Below are 22,647 nucleotides of genomic sequence, written 5' to 3' on the forward strand. Positions count from 1 at the left end.
AGGCCATGCTGAGCTTCGTGTCTGCTGTGCCACTGACAGCAGCACCAAGTTTCCTGCAAGGAGACACCTACGCCTTCTGGAGGTGGTGGCAACAGCTGGTGGCACCCACACTTGTTTACGTTCTGGATGACACACGTAGCCTTTCCGCTGGAGAGACACATCTAACTGCCTACAAGATGCTAACACACCTGGAAACTGCTCTGCAATTATGCAGACAGTAGGACCTACTTAGCTCCCATGAGCCATCTCAGAAGGTAAAACAAGCGGCCAGGCCAAGCACAGGGTTGGGTGACCGGCTGCCGTCTGCTGAGTGAGCTGAGGTGTGCTGGGAAGGACTGTCCCACCACACGCCAAAACACAGCGCTCGTGCGGGCACATTTATGGCTGCCAGACATACATGACCAAGGCCTCCAGAAGTAAAACCGAGCACACAGCATTAACCAGCATGTCTGGCATGGAGACTGGGATTTTAATTACTTCTCAAAAGTTAATTTAATATATGACATCTACAATGATTCCAACTCATAGTGACCCTACAGGACAGAACAGAACCACCCCACAGAGCTTCCAAGGAGTGCCTGGTGGATTCGAACTGCCTACCTTTTGGTTGGCAGCCATAGCTCTTAACCACTCTGCCACCATGGTTTCCACAATGAGAAAATATACTCAAGGCTTATAAGCTCAGTTTGATCTCTCCTTCGGGGAAAAAAATAAGAATTCTTATCTGAACAGGTAAGCTTATGTATACAGCTAATCAGAGAAAACAAAGACAACACCTACCTATCCCAGTGGCTGATCTTCACAGCAACCAGATGGTCTATCATGGGTTGGGTGTACTCTGGAAACCCAGCAATGAACACACTGCAAGAAAGCACAGGCTCAGGTCAATGGAGATGCTCCGATGAGGAGTTCAGCATACTCCGAGTCACAGTGTGCAGGGCTGGAGGGCTTCCTTGTAGATCATAAGAGTTCACTCTTCATATTCACAGCAGATGTTCCTAGAGGCCGACTGCAGACTTCACAGACCGGAGGTGAGAGAAGAACTCTGGGTCAAAGGGTATGTGAGGCGAGAGCCTTCGTATCTGAGAGCACCTGAGAGGTACCTCATCCCAGACCACAACTGCACTGCCACCCCTTTCCCCTCCCCCACCCGTGACACACTCCCACTTAGACCTGCAGTCAAGTCCTACATAGACAAACTCAGCTGGAAGCTGAACTGCCATGGTTCCACATGACCACTGTGTGTGCAACGGTGTGTCTGGACATACGTATGTCACCATAACCCTGAGGAACCAATCAACGAGCAGGACACAAGACCAATGGCAAAAAGAACATCAACGTATTTGACAAAGGCCCCAAAACAGTTAAATGGGGAAAAGACAGTCTTTTTAACAAATGGCACTGGCATAACTGGATATCCATCTGCATAAAAATGAAACAAGACCCATACCTCACTCCATGCACAAAAACGAACTCAAAATGGATCAAATACCTAAATATAAAATCTAAAACAATAAAGATCATGGAAGAAAAAATAGGGACAACGTTAGAAGCCCTAATACTTGGCATAAACAGTATAGAAAACATTATAAAGAACGTAAAAGAAAAACTAGATAACTGGGAGCTCCCAAAAATCAAACACTTACGCTCATCCAAAGACTTCACCAAAGGAGTAAAAAGACTACCTACAGACTGGGAAAAAGTTTTTAGCTATGACACTTCCGATCAGCGCCCGATGCCTAAAATCTACATGATACCACAAAAACTCAACTGCAAAAAGACAAATAACCCAATTAAAAAATGGGCAAAAGATATGAATACTTCACTAAAGAAGACATTCAGGTAGCTAACAGATATATGAGGAAATGTTCACGATCATTAGCCATTACAGAAATGCAGATCAAAACTACAATGAGATTTCATCTCACTCCAACAAGGCTGGCATTAATCCAAAAAACACAAAATAATAAATGTTGGAGAGGCTGAGGAGAGATTGGAACACTTCTACACTGCTGGTGGGAATGTCAAATGGTACAACCACTTTGGAAATGGAGTTGGTGCTTCCTCAAAAAGTTAGAAATAGAACTACCATACAATCCAGCAATCCCATTCCTTGGAATATATCCTAGAGAAATGAGAGCCTTTACACGAACAGATATAAGCACACCCATGTTTATTGCAGCACTGTTTACAATAGCAAAAACATGGAAGCAACCAAGGTGCCCATCAACGGATGAGTGGATAAATTATGGTATATTCACACAATGGAATACTATGCATCAATAAAGAACAGTGAGGAATCTGTGAAACATTTCATAACATGGAGGAACCTGGAAGGCATTATGCTGAGTGAAATTAGTCAGTTGCAAAAGGACAAATATTGTGTAAGACCACTATTATAGGAACTTCAGAAATAGTTTAAACTGAGAAGAAAACATTCTTTTGTGGTTATGAGGGGGGGAGGGAGGGAGAGTGGGAGAGGGGCATTCACTAATTAGGTAGTAAATAAGTACTACTTTAGGTGAAGGGAAAGACAGCACACAATACAGGGGAGGTCAGCACAACTGGACTAAACCAAAAGCAAAGAAGTTTTCTGAATAAACTGAATGCTTCGAAGGACAGCGTAGCAGGGGCAGGGGTCTGGGGACCATAGTTTCAGGCGACATCTAAGTCAATTGGCATAATAAAATCTATTAAACAAAACATTTTGCATCCCACTTTGAAGAGTGGCATCTGGGTTCTTAAACACTAGCAAGCAGCCATCTAAGATGCATCAATTGGTCTCAACCCACCTGAATCAAAGGAGAATGAAGAACACCAAGGACACAAGGCAATTACGAGCCCAAGGGACAGAAAGGGCCATATGAACCAGCGACTACATCATCCTGAGACAAGAAGAACTAGATGGTGCCCGGCCACAACCGATCACTGCCCTGACATGGAACACAACAGAGAACCCCTGAGGGAGCAGGAGAGCAGTGGGATGCAGACCCCAAACTGTCCTAAGACCAGACTTAACAGTCTGACTGAGACTGGAAGGACCCCAGTGGTCATGGCCCCCAGACCTTCTGTTGCCCCAGGACAGGAACCATTCCCGAAGCCAACTCTTCAGACATGGATTGGACTGGACAATGGGTTGGAGAGGGATGCTGGTGAGGAGTGAGCTTCTTGGATCAGGTGGATACCTGAGACTATGCTGGCATCTCCTGCCTGGAGGGGAGATGAGAGGGTGGAGGGGGTTAGAAGCTGACAAAAAGGACACGAAAAGAGAAGAGTGGAGGAAGAGAGCAGGCTGTCTCATTAGGGGGAAAGTAATTGGGAGTGTGTAGCAAGGTGTATACGGGTTTTTGTGTGAGAGACTGACTTGATTTGTAAACTTTCACTTAAAGTACCATAAAAATTATTTAAAAAAAAAAAGAACATCAACTGAACCCAACTCCGAACTCAAAGACAGGTTGGAACTAGCAAACAAGGACATTAAAGCAATTACAGGAATGGTATTCCACACACTCAGAAAGGTAGAAGAAGTAGAGACATGAGAAAGACTGGGAAAAAAAGAAGAAACCCGAACTGAAATTACAGAGATCAAAACCCCAGTGTCTGAGACGGAAGTAATGACAGATTAAACCACACACAACAAAGGTTAGCAGACTTGAAAACAAAGCAGTAAAACTACCCAAAATGAAAGAAAGAAAAAGCACTGAAAAAAAGAGAGCCTCCTTGAGCTGTGGAACTTCACATGACCTAAGACCTATGAGACCTGGAGGGAGAGGAGGGGACAGCAGGGACGAGGAATATTTGAAGATCAATGGCCAAACATTTCCCATATTTGATGAAAACTACGGGCCACCCAACCCCAGCAGACTACACCTCTTCTCATGTGAGCTCAGAACATTTACTAAGACAGATCACTCTGGACCATTAAAAAGTCTCAGTAAATTCAAGAGCGTTCAAGTCACACATAATATTTTCTCTGACCACAACTGAATAAAATTAGAAATTAATAACAGAAAGATATCTGGAAAATCCCCCAAATACTTGGAAACTAATTATCATACTTCTAAATACCCCATGAGTCAAAGAAGAAATCAAAAGGGAAATAACGTATTTGAAGCCACTGAAAAGGTAAATTTATAGCACTAAATACCTATATTAAAAAAAAAAAAGGGGTGGGGGGAGGCCCAAATCAACCTTAAAGTGTCCACCTTAAGGAACACGAGAAGAAGGGCAAAGTAAAACTCAAGTAAGCAGAAGGAAAGAAACGATAACGGTCAGAGCAGAAGTCTATGACATAGAAAAATGGTAGAAAAAATACAGATGTAAAAATACAGGAATATTATGGAAAACTTTGTTAATAAAATAGACAAATTCAGTGAAAGATACAAACTACCAAAGCACAACCTCAAGACTAGAATTAGCTGAGTTATTTTACCCTAGAAATTTGAGGGGGTGGGGAGAGTAGCAGGCTCTCTACATAAAAACACATGAGCAAATATTAATAATAAAAAAAAGAATGAAAATAGGAAAGAACTGATAAAGCACATACATCAGTAGATGCTGAGGAAAAATGGGAAGGATGCTAAAAATACAGATGGCATGTGTGGTCTAAGATTTTTTTCTGGGAAAGAAGGCAAATGTTGCATTTAAAAAAAAATTCTGTCCGTGCCAACTATGGAGAAATGTAATTTCTGCACAGTCTGCAAAGAAGGAGTCCCAGGAATCTATCCTGAGGACAAATAACGGCAAAAAAAGCACAGTGCATGGTTCTTCTCCTAATTTAAAGCCAATAAATCATTTCATAAAATCATGCCTGTTTTATTTGAATTAGTATTGGAAGGGATTAATTACAACAAGTACTTTCCCTAGTCCTTAAATTATCAAGTACAAAGAATTTGATGTGATTGCCACAAGCTGCAGTTAGGGATGTTAAATATTTATTCCCTGACCTGATTTCTCAAATACCTCTTTCTTACTCATCTTGTAAACAATCTAGAGATAACTTCAACTTGGAAAATACTTGTTTACTGAAAGGGAAAAGCATCAGTCACTTCCAATCCGGGGCCTTACTCTGAAAAGCCTGGTGCCCTGATAACACATGGAGACAGCTGTCAGCAACAGGAAGGCAGGATTCTGACTTGCGGCTATTCCCCTGCAAAGCACCAAGCCCCAAAGACAGCAGGAATAGGACACGACAGCACCAAGCCCCAGAGAATAGGACATGACAGTACCAAGTCCCACAGACAGCAGGAACAGGACATGACAGCACCAACCCCCACAGACACCACAAGCAGAACAGGACAGCACAGTAAAAAGTGACTACCAGAGACAGTGCTAGCTCCAGTCACCACCCTGGAGCCTGTCACTGCCTCTTCCACAGGTACACACAAGTCTCACAATCAGACTTTATGCCAATGGATGTGAAGTACCAAGTGTGTCCATCAAGGTGAAGCAAAGCTTCAGTATCTGTTCCAATTCCACTCTCAGCTTTTCACACACAGGCTACATTTAGTCTTTCTGAATCTTGCAGGATGAAGAAGGACAACGGTGGAGACTGGTTTTGGGCATTTAAATCAAAGAAAATATAGTATTTTTAGAGAAATATGGAAAGCTTACCTTATAACCAGGAAACAGTTGGATCTGTTACCAACAGCAAAATAGTCAGCTGTGGTCAAAATATCAATGCCATGAGGAAAAGTGCCCTAATTTAAAAAAGCAAAATGGAAAAAAAGAAGAAAGACCATTTGAATGAGCAGTTCCAAAACACCTATGACAGCATTCACGTACATGACAATGATGAGCAAAGAGAGTGAGGCCATGGTCAGAGAAGTGCTGACCCCCAAATTGTGCTCCTGGGCACCAAAGCCTGTGCTAAATTACTTAAATCCCTTTAAAATAGTTATTTTTTCAAACAACTCAATCATTTCAACTTTAAAATGCCCTAAGAGGCCTTTCTTTAATACACTCCGGCCACAGAGAGACACCAGGTTTCAGCAGCATGAGAACCACTGATCTGAGTCCCCTGTGGTCCCCTGTGCCCCAAGCAGCTCACTGGGGAGGGCAGGTGGCTAGTGCAGTCCTGGGTCAGAGCGGAACCCCAGGAACGGCCTGGTTCGGGGCCTAGACAAGACCCCACACTTTACACAACAGCTGTGAGGGCAAAACCACCCAACACAAAGCTGCACACAGCCAGCACCTAATAACTAGCACCCCTGGGCCCTGAGGACAAGCAACAAATCCCCAGACTCAGACCAGGGTGGGCGCCTCCATCCACACTCTCAGGATCCTCTGGCCACCCAGGCTCAGCCTCCGGCCACTCCCACAAAGTCTGCAGGTTATTACTGGTACCACCACCCGCTGACAAAAGTATCTGAGAAACTAGAAACAAAATAAAATCTCTAAGAAAATATAAATGACAAATTTTTAACACAGAGGTAGAAAGTCTTACAACTATCAACCATGAGGAATTTTTAAGAGATCTCAAAGAATGTCCTCTGCTCAGCCTGCGGGGCCCAGATGGTTTCACTGGGGAGTTGGTTTATTCCTTTTTTCTTCCGAGGCCACGTGAGGGACGCTGGTGGGTGCTCCTACTGGTTGCAGAGCTGGCATGAGCAGAGCTCAGAAAAACACACTCTGCCACTGATACCCCCAACCAGGCTCCTGTACCTCACAGGCTGGAGAACCTATGCAAACACAAACTGCTGGTACACCCCAGGGTTCCATAGACACCTGTCACAGCACTGCCCATGATGTCCACATACAGAGCCAGCTTCTAGGTAAAACCAGTACACAAAGATCCACATTTAAGATTCAGTTGTACATTTTTATAGGAATTCAGGATAATTACTAACATTAAAACAGTGTCAAAAATGGTGGTCTGCTGCTCCATCTACACATGAAAACCAGAGTGTCTAACAACACAGCTAAATGTGAACACGGCATCCATTCCACCATCCTAAATTCAAAGAGTTAGAAGTACCTGGTGTAACAACCATCATCTCAAGCTCTCTAAATTCACCCTCTAGACTCACCTTAGCCACAAAGTTAAATGAAAAGCCCTGTTCACAGCCAGTGGGCAAAGCTCCTCTGGTTTCCTACTGAGTGACAGCTAGAGTTTCCGACGCCCACCCAGAGCTTCTGGTCTTTCCAGGCCCAGAAACCAAACCCTTCAGAGTCCCATCTTCATTAGCATTAATTCTGGCACTAGATTGTTCGACTGTACACCACTATGTAATGATTTTGTGAATAAACAGCACCATGCATACAGCTACACCTGCTGGGGACATACTTTCCTGAAAATCCTGGGGACTCCCACTGGAGCCCCCGTCCCACCAGCTACTACATCTGGATTCCTCGTCTCTGCAAGGAGGGGATGGACAAACAGGCCACAGTCACTTGTTTTTCTATGTGACTGTGTGACAGGACAGAGACCTGCTCCCCAGCTGACTCTTAACTCCTCAGGAACCCACATGAGAAACAGCGTCCCAGGGTACTCCCTGGGAGGTGATGGCTCGGGGGTCTGCACAGGGGGCACTGAGGATGGAGCTCAGCTTCCAGGAGGGGAGCCCCCGGCTCAGGACCACATATGGTTTCAGGGATGGACATTCCCCAGCCCTGCTGGAGTCGCTCCAGTGTGGACAATTCAAGCCAGGGGTCTGAGACTCTGACGTGAGACTCCGATGTCTACCATCCAACTGTAAAGGTCCCCCATCTGCACCATCCACGGAGCTCCTCCAGGGGCAGACGGGGCCCCAGCTCCTCCAGGGCAGGCAGGCCTCCTCTGCTCCGTTCCTGGAGGGTGGAGCACCCACTCGGCAAACACCCTGTGTGTTCTCGCTGCCAGGTTCCCTCCGCACAGCCAGAGTGCAAGGAGGGGCCGTAGGCAGTGCCCACACGAAATCTGCTGAGACTCCCAGGGGCGCAGCCCGTATGAAGTTGTCACATGGAATGCCATCACTGCCTGAGGACAGGAACCACATCTCTGCACCAGGGTAATCCTGAGTGCCTAACGAGGTGCCTACTCGAGGCACCTTGGCACGAGATGACCGCTCTGGGGACCCAGGTGTCTGTGCAGGGAACCTTGGTGTGAGGCGCCTGCTCCAGGGACTCGGGTGCCTAAACAGGGGGACCTTAATGCAAGGAACCCACTCGGGGGACCTGGGTATCTGCATAGGGGACCCAGGCGTCTGCGCAGGGAACCTTGGCATGAGATGCCTGCTCAGAGGACCTGGGTGTCTACACAGAGGGACCTTGGCATGAGGTGCCCACTTGAGGGACTGGGTGTCTACACAGAAGGACCTTGGCAGGAGGTGCCCACTTGGGGGACTGGGTGTCTGCACATGGGAGCCTGGGCACAGGGGATCCAGGCGTCTGTGCGGGAGAGCGTCCTGACACTCTGAGCACCAGGCGCCCCTACTCAGGAGCATGCCCCAAGTCTGGGCAACACAGGTAAAGAGTGTCTCCTGGGGCCACCAGGTCCTGGCTGCTAGCTTCAACCTAGACAAAGGCTGGCACCTCTCCTTCTCCTACCAGGTGCTCCCAGAACTGACCTGCGTGGCCGGCAGATGTATCTCCTCGCCACCCACGTCCATGCATTCTGTGTCAGCTACACAGACAGACATCGCTCAGACCACCCTGGGCAGGATCCCACCGTGGCTTGTCACCCTCATTCGGTCTTGTCCATACCCTTTGGAACTCACGAAGGAACTGCTCAGATCATTCAGGGTGTGCACAGCAGACCTGATCACATGCCCGACAGACTGGTCGCCTCGCGCTGGTCAGGGGCTGGGCTCTGCACCTTCTTCTCCCCACAGGGTGGTGACGAGACTCTGCCAACTGCTGGTGGGGCTGGGCACTGGGCGTACCCTTCCCAATGGCTGGTAACTCTGCAGGTCAGCTTGCAGCAAGTTCCTTTTTTACATGGCTGGCCCAGCCACGCCCAGAGAAGCCCCATCTCAGCCTGGGGCCCCTGCTCATTTCTTCCTCGTTCACTTTTCCCGCAGGCGGCACCACCTTCTGGAGCTTTCTACCCTTGCTGCCCTAACATAGCCAAGAGCTCTCTTTGTCCCTTCAGGGGTTAGCCATCTTCTACCACACAGAAAATTCTCTCTATTCAACCCCCAAGGTTCAGATTACAGAAGTCCTGACGCTGACTGACACGGAGGCCGGAGGCCAGTTCCAATCTCAGGGAGCGGCACCCCTCTGAGAACACTGCCTGGCTGCCTCCTCTGAGCAACAGAAAAGGAAAAGGCCCTCCTCCGTGGCTCCTCCAGTATTCCTCTTGAACAATTTCAATGAAACGCATACAATGCTTTAAGACGGGGAATTTTAGTTCTGCCTACATTCAAGACAGGAATCCCTGGGTGGTGCAAACAGTTGATATGCTCAGCTGCTAGCCAAAAGTTTGGAAGTTCTAGTCCTCCCAGAGGCACCTTGGAAGACAAGCCTAGTGATCTGCTTCCGAAAGGTCACAGCCTTGGAAGTTCCATGAAGCCTATATCTACTCCGCATGTATATGGGGTCGTCATGAGTCAGAGCTGACTCGGCGGCAACTGGTTTTAGACTTAGGGGTAATAATCAGGAAAGCAACATGAATAGGGCTGAAACCCACTGCCTGCTGTAGATGCTGATGTCTGACCTGTGTGTGGAGGTCACCTGCCCATTCAGGTTCTGTGGAGAAGCCACTGCCCACTGTAGATGCTGACATCTGACCTGTGCACAGATCACCTGCACATTTACGTTCCCTGGAGAACCCACTACCCACTGTAGGTGCTGATGTCTGACCTGTGTGCAGGTCACCAGCACATTCAGGTTCCCTGGAGAACCCAATGCCCACTATAGATGCTGACGTCTGACCTGTGTGGAGGTTACTTGCACGTTCAGGTTCCCTGGAGAACCCACTGTCCACTGTAGACATTGACGTCTGACCTGTGTGCGGGTCACCAGCACGTTCAGGTTCCCTGGAAACCCACTGCCCACTGTAGATGCCGACATCTGACCTGCGCACAGGTCACCTGCACGTTCAGGTTCTCTGGAGACCCACTGCCCACTGTGATGTGTTAACACTCCTGAGTCCTCTTAGGAGTGAATCTGCAATCAGAAGTCTCTGGGTGAAGCATGCTTTACTCTGGTATAAATCCTATACCCACGTTGGACAAGCAATATCCGAAGTGTGCAGCTATAAATGTTACTACTTTTATATCACAGAAGTTTCAGGAATGAAGATTTTAAAAGTAGCCTTACCTGTCTTCCCACATTCTCCTGGAAAGCAGCCTAAGAACAGAAAGAACAAACAGAGCAAGGTGAGTTAAGTTTGCTTTTTGCTAAACATCAGAAGATAAGTTCAAAACAAACACAGTGCAGTATAAGTGACCCGTGGCTTTAGTTTTAAACAGAAGCCCTCATTGTTGGCTCAACAGGGCCTCAGGGCTGTTTGTCACCCTGCTCCTATGTTCAGGTGTTCTCTGAGACCAGTGTGCCGCATGGCCACTGTTCAGGAGCTCAGCTCTACAACATCACACGTCCTGGTGCTGAGACCAGTGTGCCGCACGGCCACCATCCAGGAGCTCAGCTCTACAACATCACACGTCCTGGTGCTGAGACCAGCGTGCTGCACGGCCACCAATCAGGAGCTCAGGTTTACGTCATACATATCCTCTAGAGCGGCCTCTCTGGGAAACGCTGAGCCACGCAAAAACACCTACACTTAAGGCCCTGGAAGTGTAAACACCCGAAATACAGCCAGATAGAGTTGATTCTTAAAAAAATAAAAAGTATAACACCCAAAACACTTCTTGGGGACTTTATGTAAACACTTGAATCAGCAGTGTCTGTGCCACTCCCTAGAGGAGACACACCTGCTGGTGACGAGTGTCAGGGAAGTGCTGTCACAAACAAGGATTCAGGTGCGGACTACAGCCGCGGGCCACACACTGGGCAGGGCTGCACACAGGCCACCAGGAGACATGAAGCTCAGGGGCCCCAGGAGTTCATTCAGGTGCTGCTCCCTCTCCTCAGTGACAGGGTTCCCTCACCTCCCACTGTGTGTGGGTGTGACCACAGGTCAGAGCAGGCTGACAATTACAGGCCAGTGTGTGCTGAGGACAACACCCTTCCTGTTTACCCATCCACTGGCCTCCCAGCCTCAGCCCCCTAAGAGTGACACACCTCCTACAGGTGGGGGCCGTCCGACATTGCCATCACGTGAGTGTCAAGCACAGCCCGCACTGCCGCACATGGTCAGAGCAGGTGTGGGTCAGCACAGGGAAGGGGGTCAAAGGCAGGGCTCAGGGTACCAGGGCCACAGGGACCACAAACCGGAGCTGCAGGGACCACAAGCAGGTAAGAGCTGGCAGAGGCCCAGAGGAGCCTCCTCGCTGCTGCAAACTCTGCCAGAGCTGGGAGGAGGACAACCCGACAGAGCTGTTTTCTCTGACTGTGGGCGGCTCAGCATGGGAGCAGCTTCCTGAGAACAGGCTGAGGCCCTCACAGCCTCCATGTGCCCACACAGTCATCCTCTACCACAGGGTCGCAGGAGAATGAGAGAAGATGAACAAAAAGTCAATAAACTGCAACACTGAGACCCCGGAGTCTGCGCTGACCCCCACGCTGTCTAGACACACATCTGTGTGGGCCGGGCACCCCCGGCAGGTTACACAGAAACCAGAAGCACAGGGTGTCTCCAGGGTGAGGAGCGCAGGGAAGATGGCAATTCAGGGACGGCTTCTGGGCTTTAAACTGGAGGCTGTGCTGGAGCTGGGGGCAGGCTCGCTCCTGCTACGTGCCATTCCATACTCTCTCCACTAAATGCATTAAAGAAATAATAAACAAAAACTATCAAGAGGCAACACAGAAAAAGATACGTTCACTTAAACCACATACAACACTAAGAACACGTTTACTATTCTGGTGACACATCTGAACAGTAAAAACTAATACAGGATTCATACGGAAAAGCACAAGCCTTAAACTAGATGAAATAACCTTGAAAAAGACGACAGTGGGAGGAAATATTAAGGCTTACTGCACAGTTCTAGTAATCAAGACAGTGTGGCAATGGCAGAAGACAGGTGTGGATCAATGAAACAGAACAGAGAGCCCAGGTTCAGACACACCCAGGTGTACACCCACCCAGGTGTACACCCACCCAGGTATAGACCCACCACTCAGGTACAGACCCACCACTTAGGTACAGACCCACCCAGGTATAGACCCACTGGGATACAGACTCATCCAGATACAGACTCACTCAGGTGTAGAGCCACACAAGTATGCCCAGCTGACTCTTGACAAAGATGCAAAAGCGATTCAGTGGGGGAAGGTCAGCCTTCTGTAAACCAGTGAGAAGTGCTTTCTGTTAGCCACCACGTAAGTCTGTTTACCTGGAGACTGTACGGTTAAAACAGTGGGAGGTAAAAGATGTACTTGTCTGAAGCTCATCTGAAAAGGACTGAGTAGCTGCTAACTGGAAATAAAATGCTTCCTCCGTGAGGCTGCTTCCTCAGATACATGGAGGGTGGCGGCGTGCAGTGGGAGGAGGCATGGGGCCCCATCACTGCCCAAACTGCCATATTGCTTCCCACATCTCGGATTAATAATGATGACGACAGAAGTAAAAACAGCCTGTTGCCTTAATAGCTGTGGGGTCTGCCAGACCCCCTTAGGTACTTCATGTACATTGTCCACCAGCTGCCAACAGTCCACCATGAGCCAAGGAGGGTGTTGGCCCTTGAGTATCTGAGGGTGTGTAACAGAACTGAAGCTTCGCTGGGCTTCAGATTAACTGCAGCAAATATCTGTGAATGTGCAAAAAAATCTGTCACCTCATCTCCAGGGTTCATAAATGTCATACCTGTTCTGATTTTATTACTACTTCACATGAAAATGCCTTTCCTTATAGTAAACAGAAAGGAAAACAGAAGCATTACATTATAAGTACAGATTTAACCAAAAATTGGTTACAATTCAAGGACTCTTACCTTACTGCTTTTAAACACAAGGGCAAATGTGGGAAGACTTAACAAGAAGTTATTCCTTGGTCTTTCTACCATGCTTAAAAGGAGAGCAAATGCAGGAACAAAGAAGGGTTTCCGAGCTCTCCTGGCAAACTCTCCAGACACAAAGGAGTTTTAAAGGACCTGAGTCAGAGGAAGACTTACACACCAATTGCTTTTGGGTGTGGAGAGCAGGCAGACCACTATAAGCTACAGAAGACCATGGAATTTCGGAGCTGGGAAGACCTCAGGTGTCATGTGACTCAGCTCCTCATTTTGGAGAGGAACTCCCTCTTCACTGCGTTAACCCACTTACCAGAGGTCACAAAACTAATCATGGGCACAACCAAACCTGATTCCCACCCCTTTATTCACTGTCCCAGTCGTTCGCTCACAACAACAAACTGTGCACCATTCCAAGTCGGCCGCTGTGCCAGGCAGCCGAGGCTGACCAGTAAACTCAAGAGGCTCTGGACAGAGGGAGCTGTCACCACAGTCCTGGAACCCAGGGAGGAGTAGTTAGAGAAATGACCAGAAACTCCTCGGAATTTGTAACGTGAGAGAATACTGGGACAGAAAACAAGGTGGCCGACAGACGTCCACTAACATCCTGCCGACATGTGTGACGACTCAGGTGAGATGGAGAAATTCCTCGACTGAAGAAAAAACAGAAAAGATGAACACACTATGCTGAAAAAAGAATTTGAATAATAAGAAATCTTTCCATAAAGAAAATCCCAGTCCAGAGGGGCTCAGTGGTGAGTCCTAGCAAACATTTAAGTAAAAACAATGCCAATCTTTCGCAAACTCTTCTAGAAAACAGAAGGGGACACTTCCTGATTCATTCTATGAGGCCAGCATTACCCTGATACCAAAGCCATACAAAAACATCACAGCAAAACTACAAATCAACATCCCTCACGAATAAGAGACTCAACTGTCCTCAAGAAAACATTGGTAAGTGAATCCAGCCACACATAAAACTGGGTTATGCACCAAGACCAAGTGGGATTTATCCAGGGATGCCAGGCTGGTCTGATACCCAAAATCAATTAACACACCACATCAACAGAATAAATGACAAAGACCACATGATCATCTTCACAGATGCAGAAAAAGCATTTGAAAAATCCAACATCATTCATGATAAAAGCTCTCAACAAAGTAGCAACAGAAGGGAAGGCCCTCCACCTGCTAAAGGGCATCTACAGAAACCCACAGCTGACATCATGCTCAAGGGTGAAAGACCAGATGCCACTCCTTGACACTGAGGTCAAGGCAAAGACACCCCCCTCGCCTCTTCCACTCTGTATGTACTGGAAGCTCTGGACAGGGTGATTAGGTAAGAAAAAGACACAAAAGGCATTAAGAAAGGGAAAAGGTAAACTGCCTTTATTCACAGATGACAAGATCCCATATGTAGAAAACCATACAGAACACAAACACAACAACCAGAACTGACAAACGAGTCCACAAGGTCACAGAACATGAGATCAGTATAAAATTCAGTTGTTATTTCTATATGCTAAAAACAAACATTTTGGAAATGAAATTAAAGATACAATTCTGTTCACAATACCATCAAAAAGAATAAAACACGTAGAGATAAATTCAACGAAAAAAGTACAAGAATTGTGCACAAGAAAACTACGAAACATTGCTGAAAGATCTAAATGAATGGAGAGACATGTTCATGGTTAGAAGATTCAACATTATTAAGACACAATTTATTAAGACGTGTTCTCCACAACTCGATATATAGGTTCATTGCAATCTCCATCAAAATTTTAGCAGAGTATTTTTGGAAGCAATCATGGAGCTTGCTAGAACCTTACATGTCCAGAACCCAGCCGAACATCACTGGACTCGCCCAGAGTGGGGCCAGGCATCTGTGTTGAAAACACAGCTTCTACTGGTAACTGTGCAGGACATGCCAGGTAGGTGTCAAGTACGCCCCAGCACACCCAGCATACTCTGGTACCCAGGGCATCCTGTATACCCCGGCACACCCCAGCATACTCTGGTACCTGGCACATCCTGCACACCCTGGCACACTCCAGCATACTCTGGTACCCGGCACATCCCGTATACCCTGGCACGCCCCAGCATACTACAGTACCTGGTACATCCCGTACACCCCGGCACAACCAGCATACTCTATTACCTGGCACATCCTGCACACCCCGGCACACCCAGCATACTCTGGTACCCGGTATATCCTGTACACCCCAGCACAACCAGCATACTCTATTACCTGGCACATCCTGCACACCCCAGCACAACCAGCATACTCTATTACCTGGCACGTCCTATACACCCCAGCACAACCAGCATACTCTATTACCTGGCACATCCTATATACCCTAGCACACCCCAGCATACTCTGGTACCCGGTATATCCTGTACACCCCAGCACAACCAGCATACTCTATTACCTGGCACGTCCTATACACCCCAGCACAACCAGCATACTCTATTACCTGGCACATCCTATATACCCTAGCACACCCCAGCATACTCTGGTACCCGGCACATCCTGTATATCCCGGCACACCCCAGCATACTCTGGTACCCGGAACATCTCGTATACCCTGGCACATTCCAGCATCATACAGTACCTGGTACATCCCGTATACCCCGGCACACCCCAGCATACTCTGGTACCCGGCACATCCTGTACACCCTGGCACATCCCAACACATTGTGATACCCAGCACATCTTGGTACCCCTATACACCCTATACGTCCCTATACACCCAATATTATCTCTGGCACCCCAGCACACTCAGTACCTTTGGCACACCCTGTACACCCCAGAACGCCCGTGGTTGAAGGCACTGTGCTTGGTGATGTGCCTCTGAGATGCAAACCACCTGCAAATGGCCCGCTCTGCCGTTACAGCCAGGTCTCACTCACAGAAGTGGTTCCCCCATTCCAAAGGACGGCCACTTGAGCTGTGTCTGGTCATCTGGCCTGTCCCAGTCTCCTTGGGGTGGGCACCTGGTGCTGACCTCCCCTCACAGTTCCAAGGCCATCCACAGACCAGGTCACCCAGCACAAAGCGAGTGCACCAATACCATGCGGCCTCCATGCCCATACCCCGTGGCACCCACCTACATTGTCCTCGCTGTCCTGCTTCGAGAGCAAGGGAGGCACCGGGAGCGGTGTGGAGTGTCATGGCAACTGGGCAGTCAGGCGCTCACAGTTTGAGCTGGTGCCAAGAAGCTGACTACCCCTCACAAAAAGAAGCAAAACGAGAGCTTACCGAGGCGGCTCTTCTGCAGTTCACGTCTCGATCAAACACGGTGGCAATCACCAGAGCACTGCAAAAACAGGTGACAGTCAGCTAAGAGGGACTCTCAGAGTGACAGGCCATGTGAGGCCATTCACCATGACTCACCCACTGTTCACCAGGTGCTCCCAGAGTGCCCTGCTGCAGCTCACTACCAATGCATCAGATGCCTCTCAGGGGACACTACCCACACCCAGGCATCAGGCCCCTGAGGCATCGATCCCTGCCAGACACTGATCCTGCCCTAGACATCGGGCACCGGCAGACACTGATCCTGCCCTAGACATTAGCCCTCCCCCCCCCCCCCGCCAGGTGTCAATTCTCCCTAGATGCCGATCCTGCCCAGACATCAGGCCCCGGCAGACATTGATCCTGTTCTAGACGTCAGGCCTCCTGAAGTGTCAATTCCCTCCTAGATGCCGGGCCCCTAGGCATTGATTCCCCCCAGACATCAGGCCCCTGAAGCACGCTGACATCAGGCCCCTGAAGCATCGAACCCCTCCAGGCATCAGGCCCCCAAGGTGTCAATCCCCCCTAGGCATCAAGCTCCCAAGGCACTGACCCCCCCCTAGACATTGAGCCTCCAAGGTGTCAATCCCCCACCAGGCTCTGGGCCCACCAAGGCGTGGATACCCCCTAGACATGGGGCTCCCAAGGCACTGATCCCCCCCAGGTGCTGATCCCCTCCAGGTGTCAGGCCTCCTGAGGCATCGATCCCTCCCAAGCATCAAGCCCTCTGAGGAGTCAACTCCCCCAGGTACTGGGCCCTCTGAGGCATCGATCCTCCCCCCTCCCCCGGTGTCAGGCCCCCTGAGACGTCAACCCCCTCCCCATGCCCCCCGCCAAGGAATTGATCCCCACAGGTGTTGATCCCCACAGGCGTTGATCCCCCAGGTACTGGTCTCCACCCTAGGCGTCACCACCCCAGGTGTCAGGTCCCCCATGTGCCCTGTCCCTCCAGGCGTCAATCCCCTCAAGAGTCAATCCCCCCCTACCAGGCGTAGAGCCTTCCTAGGCATCAGGCCCCCGAAGGATGTGAGAGTGGCCCCCAGAGGCATTATCCCCTCCAGGCATCAGGCCCCTGAGGGATGTGAAAGTGGCCCCACTGTTGGTGCCACTGTGAGGGCCACGATATCACAGGGAGGCGGCAACCTCGGGGGAAGGACACGCTTGGCCTGCTGGGGTGAGGCAACCACAAAACGCAGAGCACAGACATGGATGTCAGGCAGACAAGAATGAAGCATTCAGTGAGCAGGTGACCGCACGGGTCTAAGGCACTGAGGCCGGAACCCTCACCCAGTGCTGGAAGGCCGTGCTGTGTGGTTTGGGCAAATGCCCCCCACAAGCAGAACCACACACTGGCTGCGGGGTCACAGGGACCTGATGTCCCCCAGGCACTCACCCTGTGGTAGAGGTCCCTGCATCTCTGTGGCAGTCGGTAATCCCAGATACTCACAACAGGTAATTACCTCAAAAATGTGCTGCCAAGTGTGGAAAACAGCTATTACCTGTCATGTAAACACTATCAGGAGACTGAGGTGACACCCCATAGCCAGGCCGTGACAACCTCAGAGAGAGTGATGCCACCCAGGCTCACGGCACTCTTGGCTTTACTTAAATCTCTGTCTTAACAAAGTTATCAGATTTAGCTGCTGTTAATAAATCAGAGAGTGCCCACTGGACCCTGCACTGCTTTAGGAGCAACAGAACACAAGAGTTGGTAGGGAAGGAGTGTACTTTGAAGCAGAACTCAAGAGTCTGTATCTCATACCACCCTACAGAGAAAATGGTTAAGAAAAACAGCATTTCAGACACAAGAGTTCACCTCGAAAGCAGGTTAGCAGTCCCCACAGGCAGCATCACCGAGCAGTGCCCTTCCACTGCCCGTCCACTGCCCAGTGGATGGTGCTGTGTCTCCACAGGCTGCGTGTGCTGGCCTCTCCACCACCTGTCTACTCCCTGGGGAAGACATGGGGTCTGCCAAGAGACATCTAGTCCTGGCCAAGGCAGGGCAGTGCAGCCCAGAGGAGGCACCCATAAACTGGGGAGGATTCTGACACAAAGCCTAGCCTCGCTCTATTTTCCATTAAATGTGGAAACTATGTCCAAATGGAAAAAAAAAAAAAAAGACTACCAGGCACATTAGACAAAGCAAGCAACATTTGGACCCCCACTGGAATGAACCACTGACTCATGCAAAACATGGATGAATCTTCAATGCATCTGCTTAGAAGAAAGCAGAACCTAGTCTACATATCGTACGTCTCCATTTACACGACACTCTAGAAATGGCAAACCCACAGGCGATAAGGGGTTGGGGCGGTGTGGGACCCTGGAGTGAAATGACTATGCTGTTTGGTACTGTAGTCACAGGGCACAGCTCAGCGAGTTTGGGGGAACCCACAGAAGTGCACAGGACAAGAGTGAGTTTTACTGTACACATAGTTGAAAGAAACCCTTGGTGCGCATGTGGGGGAGCCCCGGAAGGAAGGTCGCTGTGGCGAGTGAGGCCACGGAGAGGACCGTGGGGAAGAAAGGAGCCAAACAGGCTCTGAGAAGAAATGCGCGCTCACTCTAGTCAGCAGATCTGCCTCTCAGGGGGGTGTGGGTTAGCCATTCTAAACCTACTGTCCGATAGAGATGTTACAAATAAGCAATGGGGGTAGGGAGAAGAACCTGGGGTGCTGGATCGGGCTTGCAGGTGTCCGTATGGACACAGGGATTTTCAAAATACATATACACTTAAGAGAAATCCAGGAACATACAGTTCTGCGTATACGTAGATGTGTGTGTGAGTATGTATGTGCATGAGTATGTGAGCATGTGCCATGTGTGCATGCTTTATGTGCACGTGTGTGTGAGCAGGTATGTATGTGTGAGTGTGTGCGTTTGTGTGTGCCCATGTGCATGCATACATGTGTGTGCAAGCCACACCTGAGTTGGTTTAAAAAAATGAGGGGGCCTAGAAGCAATGATGCCCCAGTATCGATGAGCACACCCAGCACCCATATGTTGGGTTCTAAATACCATTCTCTAATAAACGGAACCAAAACTTCTTAGCAATGGTTGAGTCCAGCCTGGAGCAGGAAAATCCAAGATCAACCTGGAGCATCTTGGGATGCCAGAAAGTTAAAAAGTACTAGAGGAACAGGAAGAAAGGAGTCATACGGAGAGGGCACAAGAGCCAACCTGAAAGAGCTCCCAATGGCCAAAGCCAGACAATCTGAGCAACAGAACAAATAACAATATTGTATCACAGCCCTAAAAGTAAGATAGATAACTATGAGCTCAAACTGATATAAACAAATAAAAAGGGGAGAGGAACAAGAGTCCCTCAGGACAAACACAGGTGAGGGAGGAAAACACAAAATCGCCATCAGGCCACCACAGGCTCGACTGCCACACCACACCCACCAATGAGGCAGACGTCAGTGGGCGAGACTTTAAGGAGAAACAGGACAGCTGCATGGGCTCCGTGTTTAAAGAAGGAAGAAATACGAACTTCACCGTGAAGACACCTGGCAGACACAACCTTAACCCAGTGGCTGAGGGGACCTTACCAGTGACAAGTCCTGTCACCATTCGAGGTCCCTGGGGACCCCCCAAGAAGGTCTAACCTCGTGTCTCCTTCCCAACTGTGCATAACCCCAATCTAAACATCAGCAGACAAACCTGAACTGAGGGACATCTACTAACACCTGGCCAGGACTCTCAAAGTGTTGGGGTTAAAATACAGGGACAGAAGCAGATCGGAGTGCTGCCAGGGCTGGAGTGGGGATGGGTGCAGGGTTTCTTCCTGGGGTGACGCCAATGTTCGGAATTTGACAGTGGTGATGGCTGCACAACCTGTGAACATACTAAAATCTTCAAACTTTAAAAGAGGATTCAACGATAAATGAATTAAATCTCAATAAATCTGTTATTTTTTAAAAAGGTACCCAGGTAATGAAAGACAAGAGTGACTGAGGAAATGTGAGGGAACCAGGAGACAAAACGACTAGCATGGGGGCCCAAGGAGGGGATCCAGACAGGGTCCCGGATGGGGCCTTGGGCAGGGTCCTGGGTGGGGTTCCTAGCAGGGTTCTGAATGGGGGTCCTGGGGGGAGGCTTGGGGGGGGCCCTCGGTGGGGTCCTGAACAGGAGTCTGGGTAGGGTTCTGGGTGGGGTCCTAGGCAAAAGAAAGGCAACAGTGAAAGCAGTGGGGAAATCCAAGTCAAAGCTGCAGCTCGGGTAATAGGATTGTACCACCCTTCCCGTCTTAGTTTCGATAACTGTACCACAGTGACATGAGAAGTTAACGCCAGATGAAGCTGGGAAAAGGGTACGTGGGAACTCTTCCTATGATTTCTCTTCAAGTCTAAAATTGGTTCAAAATTAAATGCCTTTTTTGAAAAGCAACTAAATATCTGAAGATCTTCAAATATCCAGTACTAGTTTCTGAAATTCTTTGTATACACTCCTTTTACGACTTGAAACTGAAAGCAATTTCGACAGAACTCTATCGACAGAAAATTATTCCCTTTTCTTCTCTAAATGCTTTATTTTATTATGAACCGTAGCCAAGACGAGAAACAAATACTGGTTTAAAACTGAAGGAAATTCATCTCACTTCTGCAGGGACACTTTAAGGTTAACTGCTTCTAGTTTAAATACCTCATGGATGGCTTTTATTAAATCTTGGAAATCACTGAACTAATCAAGACATATGTTAATACAATCTTTCAATAAATAAAAATTAGGTAACTGTTATTGTGAGGTGCTGTTGAGTGGATTCCGATTCACGGTGATTCCATGTGGCAGAACAGAACTGCCCATAGGGTTTTCTGGCCTCGAATTTTTACGGGAGCAGATCACCAGGTCTTTCTCTCGCACAGCAGCTGGTAGGTTCAAACCACCGACCTTTCAGTGTAGAGCAAAGCGCTTAACCACTGCGCCACCAGGGCTCCTTCATTAGATAACTACTGTTCTTAAAAAAATATATTTAGTATTTTATTCTAAACATATTCTCAGAATTAACACAAATTTAAGTTTTATATTCACATGTTAATAAAAACATCATTTCATAAAATCATACATGTTCTGGGAAATGATTAAAAAAAAAACCCAAACCCATTTCCATCTAGTCAATTTCGACTCACAGCAACCCTATAGGACAGAATAGAACTGTCCCATAGGGTTTCCAAGGGGTGCCTGGTACATTCGAACTGCCGACCTTTTGGTTAGCAGCCAAACTCTTAACCACTATGCTACCAGGGTTTCCAACTGGGAAATGATATTAACCAAGAATTACTGCTTTCCTTTAGCATCTGATATAAGGGAAATGCTGACTTCTATATTTATTGACTCTCAGCTCCAGCTGATAAAATAGAAAGCTCACATCTTACACTGAATTTTTAACAATTCCAGCCAATTTATTCATCCTAAACCACTACTTTTAAATTTGGGAAGACTTGTTTAAAGAGGAGAAACTAGAACAAATACAAAGGTGGAATTTAAAATCACTGTCATCCTGTAGACTAGCCAAACACCCCTTTAAGGTTGCTTTTAAGTCATCAGTCAATGTCAACTCTCTCATCAACGACTCTCTTCTGAGGCAGCCAGACAGAGAGCACGCATGATCACACAGGGCTGGGGACCACCTGACAGAGCACCCTCCACAGATGGGGAGCATGCGTGACCACACAGGGCTGGGGACTGCCTGACAGAGCACCCTCCACAGATGGGGAGCATGCGTGACCACACGGGGCTGGGGACTGCCTGACAGAGCACCCTCCACAAACAGGGAGCATGTGACCTCACAGGGCTGAGGACCACTCGACGGAGCACCCTCCACAGATGGGGAGCACGCATGACCACACAGGGCTGGGAACTGCCCGACGGAGGACCCTCCACAGATGAGGAGCACGTGTGACCACAGAGAGTTGGGGACTGCCCAAGGAAACACCCACCATAGATGGGGAGCGCATGACCTCACAGGGCTGGGAACCGCCCAACAGAGCACCTAACAGAGCATCCTCCAGAGATGGGAACACATGTGACCACACAGAGCTGGAGACTGCTCAACAGAGCACCCTCCACAGACAGGAAGCACGTGACTTCATAGGGCTGAGGATCGCCCAGACGCAGCACCTCTATCTGATAGATGTTCTGCCCCTCACTGGATGGCAGCCTCCAGCCACCACGACCCAATCCCTGCGGCCACCAGGGCCAGTCCTGTGCCATCCTCCAGACAGCATGTGTGTCCCAACAGCACTTGTCCTACAAGGGGTGCTGTGGGAGGAATGGCACCTTCACTTCGGTCAAGCTTAATGGCCATGCAGCTACAACTCTGAACAGACGGTGTGCCACAGAAGCCCCAAAAGGTCC

General features: G+C 48.8%; 1 protein-coding gene across 3 annotated transcripts in view; it reads right to left on the bottom strand.

The window, feature by feature from the left end:
- Window positions 1–22,647, bottom strand: part of TBCD (tubulin folding cofactor D) — a 175,074-nt gene that overhangs the window by 51,136 nt on the left and 101,291 nt on the right. For all 3 annotated transcript variants that reach the window (XM_064270429.1, XM_064270430.1, XM_023556745.2), the window contains 4 exons: window positions 16,255–16,312; window positions 10,240–10,269; window positions 5,614–5,699; window positions 781–861 (listed from right to left, as the gene is read on the bottom strand). In XM_064270429.1, the coding sequence (XP_064126499.1) occupies window positions 781–861; window positions 5,614–5,699; window positions 10,240–10,269; window positions 16,255–16,312 (255 nt within the window). The remainder of the gene's footprint in view (window positions 1–780; window positions 862–5,613; window positions 5,700–10,239; window positions 10,270–16,254; window positions 16,313–22,647) is intronic.

This window comes from Loxodonta africana, chromosome 18 (assembly GCF_030014295.1).
Source record: "Loxodonta africana isolate mLoxAfr1 chromosome 18, mLoxAfr1.hap2, whole genome shotgun sequence".
NCBI classification, from domain to species: Eukaryota; Metazoa; Chordata; class Mammalia; order Proboscidea; family Elephantidae; genus Loxodonta; species Loxodonta africana.